The sequence below is a fragment of the Elgaria multicarinata genome, chromosome 8 (assembly GCF_023053635.1).
Source record: "Elgaria multicarinata webbii isolate HBS135686 ecotype San Diego chromosome 8, rElgMul1.1.pri, whole genome shotgun sequence".
NCBI lineage: Eukaryota > Metazoa > Chordata > Lepidosauria > Squamata > Anguidae > Elgaria > Elgaria multicarinata.
Genome location: NC_086178.1, coordinates 96608916 through 96622350, shown reverse-complemented (window position 1 = coordinate 96622350; position 13435 = coordinate 96608916). Strand labels below are relative to the sequence as shown.

Genomic DNA, 13435 nt, shown 5'->3' with positions numbered 1-13435 from the left:
GCCCTGGGGAGGGCGGGATTAGGGAAATAAGGGGCGGCTCTCCTCAAATCAAGCGCAGCCGGGCGGTGCCTGTAAGGAGACCGACGAACATAACCTCCTCTTAGAAGCTGGGGGCGGAGTCAACGGTTTTTCGCTTTACGACCCTTGCAGTTTGGAGCCTGCCTTCTGAACGCCGCGGTTGCCAAGGAAACGCGACTCTTCTCGCGGGCCGTTGCTGCGGATGTGAATGTACACAGCTATAGGGAGGAGGAGGAGGAGGAGGCGGAGCTTGGGAAGCCGCGACTCCGCCTCGGCTGTTGGCGCCGGGCGGGATGACGTCACTGCGGGCGCGCGGGGCGGAAGCGCCTCGGTGTTGTGGTGTTTACAACAGCAGCGGCAGCGGCAGGAGGTCGCCGGTGGAGCCAGGCCGGGCTAAGGACGCTCGGGCCAGAGCGGCGAAGAGGCCGCCCCAGCGCCCATGTGCCCTCAGCCGCCCATGGAGGTGATGGAGGGGCCGCTCAACCTGGTGAGTCGTGGCGGGGGGAGCGGGGCTCGGCGTTGATGAGCTGACGTGGCCGGCCGGAGTCGTTCTTCCTTCGGGCGAGCCATAACCCGAGGGAGCGGCGCTCTCCTCCGTCACGCCAAGTGACACACCGCGTTGTAAGCTCCGCAGCAGCCCTGTAAGGTAGGCCGCTATTATGGCCACATTGCAGGTGAGGAGGATGCCTCAAGCCACCTAATAAATTCTGACAGGAGTCGGGCTGAGGACTTCCTCGCAAGTCGTTCAGCGTCTTAGCTGCTCGCTGCGTAACGCTGGTCCGACGAGGGCCCCGCGGTCTCCAGGGCGGCTGCCGCCTCCTATTTCCTCCCTCACGTGGCTCAGTGCGAAAGTCCCATATTTATTGATGATTACATGTATATATCACACTTCTTTTCCTCTTGTAAGTAGCCCAAGGCGGCTCTCCTCGCTCACCATTTTATCTTCACAATAACCTTGTGAGGTAATCTGGGCTGAAAGTCAGTGACTGGCCCAAAGCCACCCAGTCAGCTTCATGGCTGTGTGGAGACTAGAACCAGGATTTCCTGAGTCCCAGTCCAACACCCTAACCACCACAGCATACTGTTTGTTCCTTGGCCAGGAATGAAAGACCTGTGGACCTCCAGTTGTTGTTGGACTCTGACACTCATCAGCCCAGGCCAAGCATGGGCACTAGTTGGGGATGATGCAAGTTGTCTAGCATCATCTGGACAGCCACAGCTTCCCACTGGTATGATAGATGCAAGTTGAGTTCTGGGAATTCCAGGGTTCATGACCACCCATTTACTATAAAAGGTAAATGGAATTTCTATGCAAAGAGATAGCATATCTCTGAATGCTTGATGCTGTGGGCAAGCAAGGGGCGGGGAGAGGGTTGTTGCTTTTATACCCAGCTTGAGAACTTCCTGGAGCCAACTGCTCCATTTTGCAACTAAGAGTCTAGTGCCTAAATTTGCTTTCTCTCCCCACCTGTCCCAATCCCCTTTCCTTTTGTGTCATGTTTTTTAGATTGTAAGCTTGTGGGCAGGGACTGTCTTAAGAAATCTTTTTGTAAGCCACCTTGAGAGGCTTTTTGGCTAAAGGGTGGGATTAAAAAATGCTATAATAAATAAAATTAGAAGCACCTTTGGATGTTTCAGCAGAGCTAGAGGACCATTTGGAGAAGAATATTGGGAGTAACCTCATTTTCCACCACCCAAAGTTACTAGCCAACTCGTTTCATTGCCAAACACACCATTACTACCACACCATGCTTGCCTTTTGGTTGGCAACTGTGGAGAAGTAACATCTTTAAGCATACATTGTGTAGGTATGGTTGTATACACGCACCAGTAAATGGTGATTTAGGGCACAATCCTGTGCATATTTAGAAAGTCCTGCAATTCCCAAAATTCTCCAACCAACCATACTGGCTGTGAAATGCTGGAAGTTGTAGGATGCCTTCCTTTCTAAACGTGCATAGGGGGTACTCTTAGATCCATCTCTGTCACTTGGTTAACCCAAGTGGCTACCGCAGCTCAGAATGCCATTCACCAGCTTCAGCTGGTTCGCCAGCTACGGCCTCTCCTGGTCAGGGATAGCATGGCCGCCATTGCCGTTAAAGCTGCTCTGGAAACTGGAGCTAGTGCAGAATGCTGCAGCTTGGCTGTTGTCCGGAGCTGCCCCTTTCCAGCAAGTAACTTCTTTGCTGAGGGAACTGCACTGGCTGCCTATTCGCTACCAGGCCAGATTTAAGGTTCTTGTCCTAGTGTACAAAGCTCTAAACATCTTGGGACCAGCATACCTGAGACCGCCTTCTCCCATACCAACCTGCCCGGTCACTGAGGTCATCTGAGGGCATGCTTCTGTAGTACCACATAGACCTATCATCCGATTGGAGTCCACCAGGGGAAGAGCCTTCAGTGTGGTAGCTCCCCTCCTGTGGAATTCCCTGCCTCTGGAGGTCAGGCAAGTGCCAACTTTGTATTCCTTCCTGTGCCTCCTGAAAATGTTGTTCCAGGAAGCCTTCCCTTGATGACCAGCCATGGTTCACTGTGCATTTTGCTTCTTTTAAAAATCTATTTTAAAGTGTTTTTATTCTGTTTTTATTTTATCTTGTAAACCGCTCTGAAATTGTGAATGGGAAGTGGTATATAAATACTGTAAATAAAATAAAAAATCTACTCTTGGAGCATTTAAAGTCCCTCACATGGCTCACAATCCTTGCAACAGCCCTGGGAAGTAAGTCAATATTATTATCCTCATTATGGTGTAGTGAATAGTGACCAGTGTTGTGTGTAGTGGTTAGAAGGTGGCACTAGGCCAAGGACACGTGGATTCTAGTCCCCACTCTGGTGTGAAGCTGACTGGGTGTCTTTGGGCCAGTCACTTAACTTATTTTCCAGGGTTGCTGTGAGGATAAAATAGAGGAGGAGGATCATGTTATGGTGCCTAGGGTTCTTTGGAGAAAAGGTGCGATATAAATATAGTAAATAAATTGTAGAGGTAATCATTATCATTTATTATTTATAAAGCAACTTGTGTGTGCTGGGAGTGCTATATAGAAATTAAAAACATCACAAGAAAGAACAGTTTATTTAAACCAGCTGAATTGGTTCCCAGTGCATGTACCACACAGCAAAATAGATGTGTGTTTTTTTCACATGATGGAAGTGTATCCAGATATTTTCCCAATACCCATGGAAGAAAAAAAAACATGACACAACCTTGAATATGAGCAGTTCGTTATATGGTTGGTATTTTATCAGCGCTGGAGAAAAGGAAGTGGAGCAGAGTCTGATAGGAAATTCTGCAGCAGGTCCATTTTGGCATCTACACGGTTCTTCTGGAGCTGGCATAATGTAGTTTGGGCTAGGAGTCCCCAGTTCAAATCATGCCTTACCCACAAGCCACTTCATTGGGCTTAGGCAAACTAATCTCTTGTGGTAAAATACTTGCATATATACAATATTCACACATGCCAATGTATATATGCAGAAACGTTTCCTACATTAGTGTAAATGTTGTGTTTGATGCAGCCCTCTGAGTGCCACTATTAGAAATAATTTATAACCAGTAGGCACTAGATGTCCACTAGTACTGAGTAGTTTTATTGGATCTACAGCAAAATGTACCTGGCTTGTGGAAAGAGTCATTAAACTGTTGGCGATTTTGGGAGCGTGGCTACAAATGGAAAGCACATCTACTTTGCAGGTGAGCTTGCTGTGACAGATGGATCCAGTTGTCATCTAATGCTGACTTCAGAATCTTCATAAAATACTTGGGCTGCAGTCCAACTAAAAGTTTGGCTACAGAACAAAAAAAGAACAACACCCATTCAATTTGTAGAGTTCATTGTCTTTAAGAAGATATGGACTAAGAATATGCAGCAGCTTGTCAAGGAAAAGTAACCATGTGGAGGAGAGGCAGTAGAACTGCATTTCTCCTGTTCCATGTCAGTCAGTACAAGTTGTGGTATTTCTCTTCTGACTTACAGAACAATCCTACGGTCATTGGCAGAGCATCCCAGGGATCATAGGATTGTTTGGAATCTCCCGCCTGAGGCTGCAAACACTGCTACGACCTCAGGAAGACGACTTTGAGTTCTGATCCCCCTCCTTTGCCCTCTTCTTCTTCTTATTATTATTATTATTATTATTTGTATCCCGCCTTTTGCCCAATACTGGGCCTCAAGGCAGCCTTACAAAATTTAAAACATATACATTTTAAACCTAGGAAAAGAAATGTACCAAAAAAAAATATTACAATGTTAAAACATAAATTTACAAGTCCTTAACATAGATGGAGGACCCGATTATACTCCAAAGGCCTGCTGGAACAAACAAGTTTTCACCTGCTTCCGAAAGCCCAACAAGAAGGGAGCCAGCCTAGCTTCCCCGGGAAGAGAGTTCCAGAGCACTGGAGCAGCCACCGAGAAGGCCCTCTCCCATGTTCCCACCAAGCGCACCTGTGAAGATGGTGGGACTGAAAGAAGGGCTTCTCCAGAAGATCTCAAAGCACGGGCAGGCTCATAAGGGAGGATACGGTCTTTCAGATAACCTGGACCCGAGCCATATAGGGCTTTATAGGTCATAAGCAGCACCGGTGGTTCAGTTCAGACGTCACTCACGTGACATCCACAGCGGAGAGCGTGCGGGCTCACACACTCCCTCCTCCCCTCAGCACACATGGCAGCAGCAGTAACATATGCCGTGGTGCGACTGGGAAAGGGACTCTGCTTCCTGAAGTCATAAATGTGGCCTTGGAGGGAGGGGGAAATGGTCGTTTTGGTGGGTGGGAGGGGAAAGGAGAGGCCAGGGTTCTTTGGGATCTAAAAGACTGATTTTGCTCAGTTTTGATTTAAACTGAAGCTTGAACAGTGTAGATGTGCAAAAAAAAATTGAAAGTTCAAAAAAGTTCAAAGCTTCAACTTTAAAAGCAATTAGTTTCCTCCACACCAAGCCAGCAGTCTTCCAAGTGGGATGACAGACAGCCTGCTCAGCCAATCAGTGTGGTGCAAAGGTGGGCCCTGTGTAGTTTGGTGCAAGGGTGGTACCTGGGCACAGCTGCATAGTTGTTGTTTATGTTGTTATTATATTTATTTGTATACCGCCTTTTGCCCAATACTGGGCCTCAAGGCGGCCAGTATTAGATATGCAGTTAGTCTGTCACTGCCAGCAGGAAGGGGACAGAGGTGGCCAATCAGGGTGCACAAAAGAGGAGGGGATTCACTATGCAAATTTGGGGGGGATTCACTAAGCTTGAGCCACATTTGCATTATTCATGAGCCCTTCTGTGGTGAGGGGACTGAAAGGGCAAAAGAGTGGGAAAGGAGTAGGACTACTAGTGCCCATGGCAACATGGGCTTTACACTAGTAAATACATATTTATTCAGTGTTTGTATGAATAAGAATTGTGGGAGTCACAGAAGAAATACATGGTCACAAGTACCTATTTAGGGGCATAATCAAGAGACAGATTGAAATGCAGACTTTTGTTTCAACCATGATGATTTTGCTATCTAAACAAGGCCAGGAAGTGATGACCGAATGAGAGCAGCAACACATGATTCATGGCAAGAAGCATGTAATAATCAGGCTCCATCAAAATAGAACACAAGTTTGGCAAAACAGATAGAAAAGGCTTTAAAGCGTACCTGCTGTGTAAGTGGGAAATGCAGGAGTTTGTTGTTTGCCCAGAGAGTTTTAAGGCTACATTCCTGCCCCCCTCTACAGCTCTGTAGGCTAGGGGGGAGAATCATCCCACACTATGGTGTGTTGGTGTGCCTGTGGAAAGCAGTGAAGTGGCACTGTCTCATATTTCTGACTTGTGGTACACTTGCCAAGAGGGTGGTCACTGCTGTAGCAAAAAGTTGATTTGTTAAAAACTAGCAAATTATGAGTGGGGCTATAGAAGGTACTTGGCTCTAATGTGCTGGAGATAAATTTTCCAGTATTGATTCAGGCAGAGACTTCATCCAGCCTTCAGCAAGCTGGTGCCCTCCAGATATTTTGGACTAGAACTTGCAGCATTCCTGACTATTGGCTATGTCAACCATTCCTATGTCCAAAACTTTTAGAGGGCACCAGGTTGGGGAAGGCTGCCTTTATCTATTTGGGGTCAAAAGCTGTCACAAACACTTGTGTAGACTTTGGGCAGTATCTACATGGTTCTTGTGCTAGTGGAATATAACCACTAGCACAGCAAGATCTAGTGCAACTGGAAACTAACACAAACACTTGTTTTGGGGATGGGGCACGTCAGCAGAAGCCACAGAAGGAACTTCTGCTGATGTGTTCTGTTCTGGAAACAAGGATTTCAGCTGGTTTCCAGGGTTGTTTCAGGAACCGCTAGATCTGGATGCAAAGTGTGAGCTCCGCTGAGCTATAGTTTCCTTGTTATGGCATACTTCAGTCTTGAATGGAACAATTGCAGTAGGACAGTAGTTTACACTGTAGGCAGCTGTTTAGCTAACTCTGCTTTATCTTGAACATGCATCAATGTTTGCATCTGGATAAAGGGGGAAATATGTTCAGGCTTGGATGGTAGAAGCTCTTATTGCACAGGAGGAAAAGGTAATACTATGTCACTCTAGTTGTTTAAGATTATTTGAACAATTATATGTCATATTCCTCATACAATTATTGAATTAATAATCTCACATTCACACTCAGTGTGTGTAGGTGGTTCCGACACACCACGGGAGTACAAAGGTGTTTGGTAACACTTGGCTGTAACACCCTCCTAACAGAAGGCAATCTTGGCATGTAGTGTGCTAGACAGCTGACAGCTTTTGGCGCAGTTATTGGAGCAAAGAGGATTTCATGGCTAGCCTAGATGAGCCTGGATTATTTTGGGAGCACCATTCTTGAAAAGGAACAGTAAACTTTAGGAATAATAATCAAGGGGTAGATAGATGGAATCCCTTTTATTTATGTGCAAGGCAACTTCTGATGTTGCACTAGAAGAGGGAGAGAGTGCATAAATGTGCTTTGTTTCCTTTTTGTAGTGTGCCAAACAGGAAATTCTGCATCTTTCCCTTGGGGAGAAACGTGGGCTCCAGAGGCCCAAACAGCTCACCCTTTACACATTCATGGGTTATTCCTAATTCCTAAAAGTCTCCCTTGCTTCCTCTTTTGCTACATGTATATATATACCATCCAGAGCCACCATATTAAGCATCAGTTCTTTAACTGTAGCTGTTAAGTTTTCCCAGCCCCAATAACTAACCATCACTTTAAATCTAGTGATCCATCCCCACTTCTTTTCCATCTTAATGTTGTTAGTTAGCTCACCTATTGAATGCTATCAGGATATTCTTTGTTTTCTTTGGGAAAGTTCTTGAATCTGTATGGTCTCTTTTAAGAATCTTTCTGAATAGGAGCTGATACTATTCACCATAGGAGGATTATGTGATCACTTGGCCTTGACATATGTAGCTGTCAAGTTTTCAGGAAATAAAACCATATCATTGTCTATTTAAAGATTCACGAATAGGCTAAGAACTGTAACTGCATATCTCAAATGAACTTAGTATATTGTCAGTCTAAGTGAAATCGGTTAACCAAAGGAAATCTCCATTTTATCTCTGTTATAAACCTGTCTGCTTCTTCCTCTCCCCACTCAATCAAACTTTGTAATACTCGTCAGCATTTTGTTTCAAAGCCAATCACCACTGATTTTTTTTTCTTACAGTATGTGTTGGTTTTCTTGCTAGTCTTCTCTTCTTTAGCTCCACTTATGCCTGTTTGCAGGATAACTGTTAGTCTGTGTGGGCTTTCATTGGAAGGTGCCTTGGCTGTGAAGGAGAGCCAGGTACTTTCTGCTAGTGGAATCTGCCAGCATCCAAGTCCTCTGTGTGCTTGCCAGGAATTCCCCCACCATATGTAGCATGGAGGAAGGCAAAACAGCTGCGCAAATTGGATTCAAGGCCTGCCTCTCAAAACAACACTTGGGAATAATGTTGCCTGTTTCTTTTCTGACCAAAGTTAGATGCTGATAGACTGCTGCAGGATCAGAAAACCATATTGGAACCAAAATGATCTCTAACATCTCTGAAATTAGAAAAAGGGCAACTTGCTAAAGGGTCATTACCATCAACCCATAGACAAATGTGTCCACTTGTCTTACACTGTCTTATCCAGCAGGAAAAAAAGACGGCAGCAGGCTGTAGTAACTGTAGCTCTTCCCCAATTAAATGAATGCAACAAGCACCTTCCTGCTCATGTTCCCCAGCAACTGCTATAAAGAGGTATACTGCCTCTGATATCGGAGGTAGTATATAGCCATCAGGACTAGTAGCCGCGAACTTATTTAATCTTTTAAAGTCATCCAATTGTGTGGCCATGAGAAGAAGTATTTCCTTTTATCTGTTCTGAATCTGCCACTGATAAGCTTCATGGGATGACCATCGTTCTGTTATTACGGAAAGAAAAACAATGTCTCCCTATCCACTTTCTTTACACTGAGCATAATCTTGTACCGTTATATCACAGGAGGTGTATTAAGCAGGTATGTTATGAGAAGATGCCAGTGGAAAACATTTTCCTCAGATGTCTGCGCTATTTTATTGCTCATGGAGAAATAGCTGGCATGCTGCTGCTCAAGGAGAGGCATACCTTGAAGTTGCTCAATGCATTTCCCTTTCCAATGAAATCATAGCCTTTTCTTGCCTGCCATGGGATAATTAATTCTTTGCTCATAATGTAAAAGAGGAAGAATAGCATGGAGGAAGAGCCAGCTGCAGCATCAGGCGGTGGCTAATAATCACTTCAGGGCCACTCGAATCATATGTGACAGTCAGATGTAAAGAACTGTCTCTTAAATGGGTTTGTACTAGCCAGGAAGTGGGCACCATTTCCCTTTGCACATTTTTTTTTAAAAACAAATGAGCTTCAATCCAAAGTATGTGGGTGTATGTGCTGTCATGTCCTGCTTTTGGGGTGAAAATACCTAAGCTATTTCTAAAGAATTGTGCTTCAGAAGGTTCCACAAGGTGACTGCTTGATGGGGGAAAGAGAAATTGGACTAATGCCCCACAAAGGAAAGTGATGTCACAGAATGGTTATGAATTTGACCGTGTAGTTGAGGCAGTTGTGATTAGCAGCTTGGGGCTGGTTTGGAATAAGCAGTTAGATAAGTCAGTTGGCAGATAGTTATATATTAAACGCATGATGGGTTTTAAAAAAAGGGTTTAAAGTTCTTTTGGCAAAAACAAAAAGGAACAGCAGCTATCTCGGAGGCTTCACAGTAATTCTCTATTGAAGTGCCAAACTGTCCCACGCAAAGCCTGAGACAAAGCCTTTTGCACATCAATTTTATTTAAAGTTTGAATTATGTAGTAGAAAACCATCCCAACATTAAAAGTTCATTTTCCTTTGGAAGGCTCATCAGCAGAGCAGAAAAGCTGACCGTTTGCTGGCAGTGGGAAAGTACGAAGAAGCAATTTCTTGTCACAAAAAGGCAGCAGGTGAGTAGTTAACAGTGGAGCTATTTATTATATGGTTTCAGTGGAACCATGATCCTCCAGTTATGCCTGAGTAGTTGTCAGGCATAGAGGTGCGGTAGAAATGAAATGTCTGTTAACTTTATTTAGTGAACTTGGCTGGGCCAAAAGTCTGTTCCCTTGGGAGCTGGTATTGGAGATTTATAGAAGAAAGACTTGAACTTGAATCTTGGCTGTCAAATTCAGTGATAACCTTAAGAAGTTTACTTGCAAGGAAGTTTTTTTCCAGTCACTGACCAGAAGCTCTTGAGTGTGCGTGTGTGCCCTGCCCTATTTAAATTGAAATATGCATTGTCTAGCCTTCATTGATATTGCAATAGATTAATAGTCATATAAGCACTTAGTGGAACTGCAGAATACTTATATGGACTTGGTTCATGAATTTATTGTTGTATGTATAGAATTTCCCCCAAACTTGATGAGGCTTCTCCATGGTTTAACCATTTCTCAATTTGTGTTTTATACAGCATATCTTTTGGAGGCTATGAAGCTGACACAATCAGATCAGGTGAGATGACACTCTTTAAATGGCAATGATTCTACTTTTGTGAAAGAGCCATTATCTCTACAACTATAAGATCAAGTAGGAACTCTGCATAGGATTGAAATCTGAAAAGGCAAGAGATAATAGGGGAGAGAAGCATGTGATGTGAGGATGGAAATGTCTCAATTCTGTAACCCTCAGTGTGGCCAGAGTTCCATAAACTAGGTAAGACATAGTTGGGAATTGCGCTAATGTAGTGGAGTATGGTTCATGGAATATTTTTTTATTTCTTTGTTTAAAAGTGTAATGTAATAAAAAGAAAGACACTATCTGCCTGTAATAACCAAGCCTGCATTAAACTTGCTGTACATGTCAGGAAAATAAGTTGATTGAATTAAATCTTTGTCCTCAAGGGTGCTGTAAAGATGCATCTTGTTTTATCCATGGTGCTTCTGTAGAACAATTGGCAAATACTTTTATTTTAAAAGGGCCATGTGAGGCTTATCACCTCTTCCCCTTTAATCCATCCAGGAATTGGGTCAGCAGAGCAAGCTACCCTCTCCCCAAAGCCTCCCGTACTTCCCCAGTGAAAGATCATGGTCACATACCTGTGCATTTGTCACATCAAAGGCCATTTTTCGGTAGAAGATAAATTGCTCCTTCCGTTAATAATAGCTTTGTTTTGCAAATCTAGTTGTTAAAAACATTTTGTTAAATGTACCAAGTATTTATTTGTATGTGAATTTGGAAAGCATTAGTCCAGAAGCTACCATTCTATGTTGTAGTGGATGCTGAGGATTGCTGAAGAATTAGCCTCCTGCCTGTTTAAAATCTGACTTTTTAAAAAATAGTTGTTCTCAACGAAATGAAAACAGAAATAAAGTAACAACAACAACTTATAGGCTTCAGGATAAATGCCAAAGGAATTAACTGTTTTCAGGATTGATCCTAATTAGACACAGGGCTACTCTGTCCATCTAAAACCCTACCAGTAAGAGCCAGACAGGGCTGGAGGAATGATAGAAGGGTTTTTGCCTCCCTTTCCTCCTTAAATTCATTTGTAGTTAGACCCATCTAACTCTTCGATATGGTTGTGGGTGGGGTCAGAGGCTGAGAAGCTTGTGGATCCATGTCTTCTCTCCTCTCCACTCACTGTCCTGCTCCCCAGACACCCATTTCCTTCCCTCTCCTCCCACCAAAGGAGCCACCATGGAGCTTTCTGTGGTGGCCGGCAGAGGGTGGGGAGGGGCATCTACAATCGGATCTCCTCCAGGGTGAGAGTTTCGCCTCTGGCCTTGGAGGTAGAGATCTGAAGCATCCTGGGTCCACTCAGATGCTGTCTAGTGACCATAGGATTAGTGAGTTGTTCATGTTTTTAGAAACCTTACCTAACACTTACATTTTGTAATAGTTCATTACGGTTTTTAAAAGCGTCTGATTAAAAAACACATTAGTTAACTTATTTAGCAGAAGTGTCAAACATGGTGATGTTTAAAGCATTTTTTTTTATTATTCTAACAACTACAAATGGTGAACAATACATTCCGTTTACTTATCCAGTTGACCATTATTGGACAATGCCCAACCCTATTCATTATCCAAGGCTAATAAAAGCAGGCTCTAAGGGTATGCAGTTCATCCTCTGTTCATATTTTTACACAGGCCCGTTTATCATTGGAATTACAAAGGGAGAGTCACCTGAAACAGATATTGCTTATCCAAGAGCGGTGGAAAAGAGCAAAAAGAGAAGAGAGACTGAAACTACAGCAAGCAGCGGACAAGGATTGTGCTACACCCCTGCAGGCTTCCTCTAAACCATCAGCTGAGGATACTGATGACCAAAATGTGACAGCTCCTGCTAGTCTCAAGTTCAACCCCTCCCCAGAGAAAGATGTGCAGGCAACCCATGGTGTCTTGGATAGGGACCCAGATACATTACTGTTTCTGCTTCAGAAAAGAAAGGAACCGCTGGAAGTATGCGTAAGAAGCAAAACTCCAATGGATGACAAGACAAAAGTGGAGGAGCAGGCCACCAAAATTGCAGTTCTGGAACGGCACGTGGAATTTCTTTTAGCTGAAAATGAGAGATTAAAGCAAGAGAACAAGCAGCTAAAGGCTGAGAGGGCCAGGCACTTAAAATCCCCCCTGGAAAAGGAGCTGGATGTAGATGCTGACTTTGTGGAGAAGTCAGAGTTGTGGGGTCTGCAGCAGCATTCAGAAACTGCTGCTACATCCGCTTCAACGTGGCAGAAATTTACGACAAACGCCGGGAAGGCCAAGGACATTCCGATACCCAGCCTTCCCCCGCTGGACATTCCATCCCCCGAGCTCCCTCTCCTGGAGCTCTCGGAGGATATCCTGAAGGGACTCATGAACAGCTAAGTGAAGACCACCATGTACACTCACTTGTAGCTCAGCAAAATCCAAAAAGGGAAAGCCACCAGTACAGCTGTGATCCACGGGCAGAAACATCAGCTACAACCCTAGTAAGGGAGGGGGGAATCTTAGTGACTTCGTCACTGTGAAAAAATATGCATGATATTGGGTTGTTTGAACAGAGCTTACAGTTTACCATCGTTGGTAAGAGCTAAGCACTCTTTTTTTCTTCTTCAAGCCAAATGACTGAGGGGAGACTCAAGTAACACAATCCTGCAGGGCTTCTGGGTATGCTGTGTGTAACAGGTCTCCCTAATGCCATAAAATGATGCAATGCCTAAGTGATATGGGCCAGATGGTGACAATGTTGGCAGCAGAAGAAATTTTCTATCATGCATTTTGATTGCTTTTTGACTTAATTATGCACAAAACCTGGGCAACAGATTGGATGTTGCCTCTGTTCCTCTGCAGGATGGATCTACGTGCCACACTTCTGTACTCCTGATTTAAAATGTAATAGCCAATCAGGAGAGATGCTAAATTTCCATTTTTTTAAGGAACCAAATTTAGTTCTGTTGAAATATTTTGATTTGTTTACATAATCAGGGTGCTTCATAATGTGTGTCTTCTATATAAGAAACTGCTAGGCATTGTTTTAAACAAATACACAAGGAAGAACAATCCTTGGTGCATGAATGGAAGTAATGGTAGTAGCCAGGAAATAAAATGTTTCAGGTCTGTTTTGAATCTTTTACTTGGTCATTTGAACATATAAACTTCCTAATATTGAGTCATTGATCTATCTAACTCAGTACCATCTACTCTGGCTGGTGGTTGTGGTTCAAGGCCTCTGACAGAAATCACTCTTCACTCTGCTATTTGAAATCCTAATTGGAGATGCCAAGGATTGATCCATACATGACTACATGTATATGACCTAGAGCTCTGGTTCCTCCTCAGGCATTGTATATTAGAAGTCTTTAGTAGTGAGACTAGGGCCTCCATTATAGCCTCTGTAGGCACAAAAATGACCAAGGAGACCTCCTTGGGCATCCACACTGCCTCTGAGTGCACC

The 13435-nt window shown here is 44.0% G+C and overlaps 1 protein-coding gene across 1 annotated transcript; it reads left to right on the top strand.

Annotated features, from left to right (window-relative positions):
• Positions 1 to 342: 342 nt before the first annotated feature.
• Positions 343 to 13107, top strand: NRBF2 (nuclear receptor binding factor 2). The gene is made up of 4 exons (XM_063133071.1): positions 343 to 505; positions 9380 to 9464; positions 9968 to 10008; positions 11647 to 13107. Exons 1-4 carry the CDS (start codon positions 458 to 460, stop codon positions 12364 to 12366), a joined length of 894 nt encoding a protein of 297 aa, XP_062989141.1. The 5' UTR covers positions 343 to 457; the 3' UTR covers positions 12367 to 13107.
• The last annotated feature ends 328 nt before the right edge of the window (positions 13108 to 13435 follow it).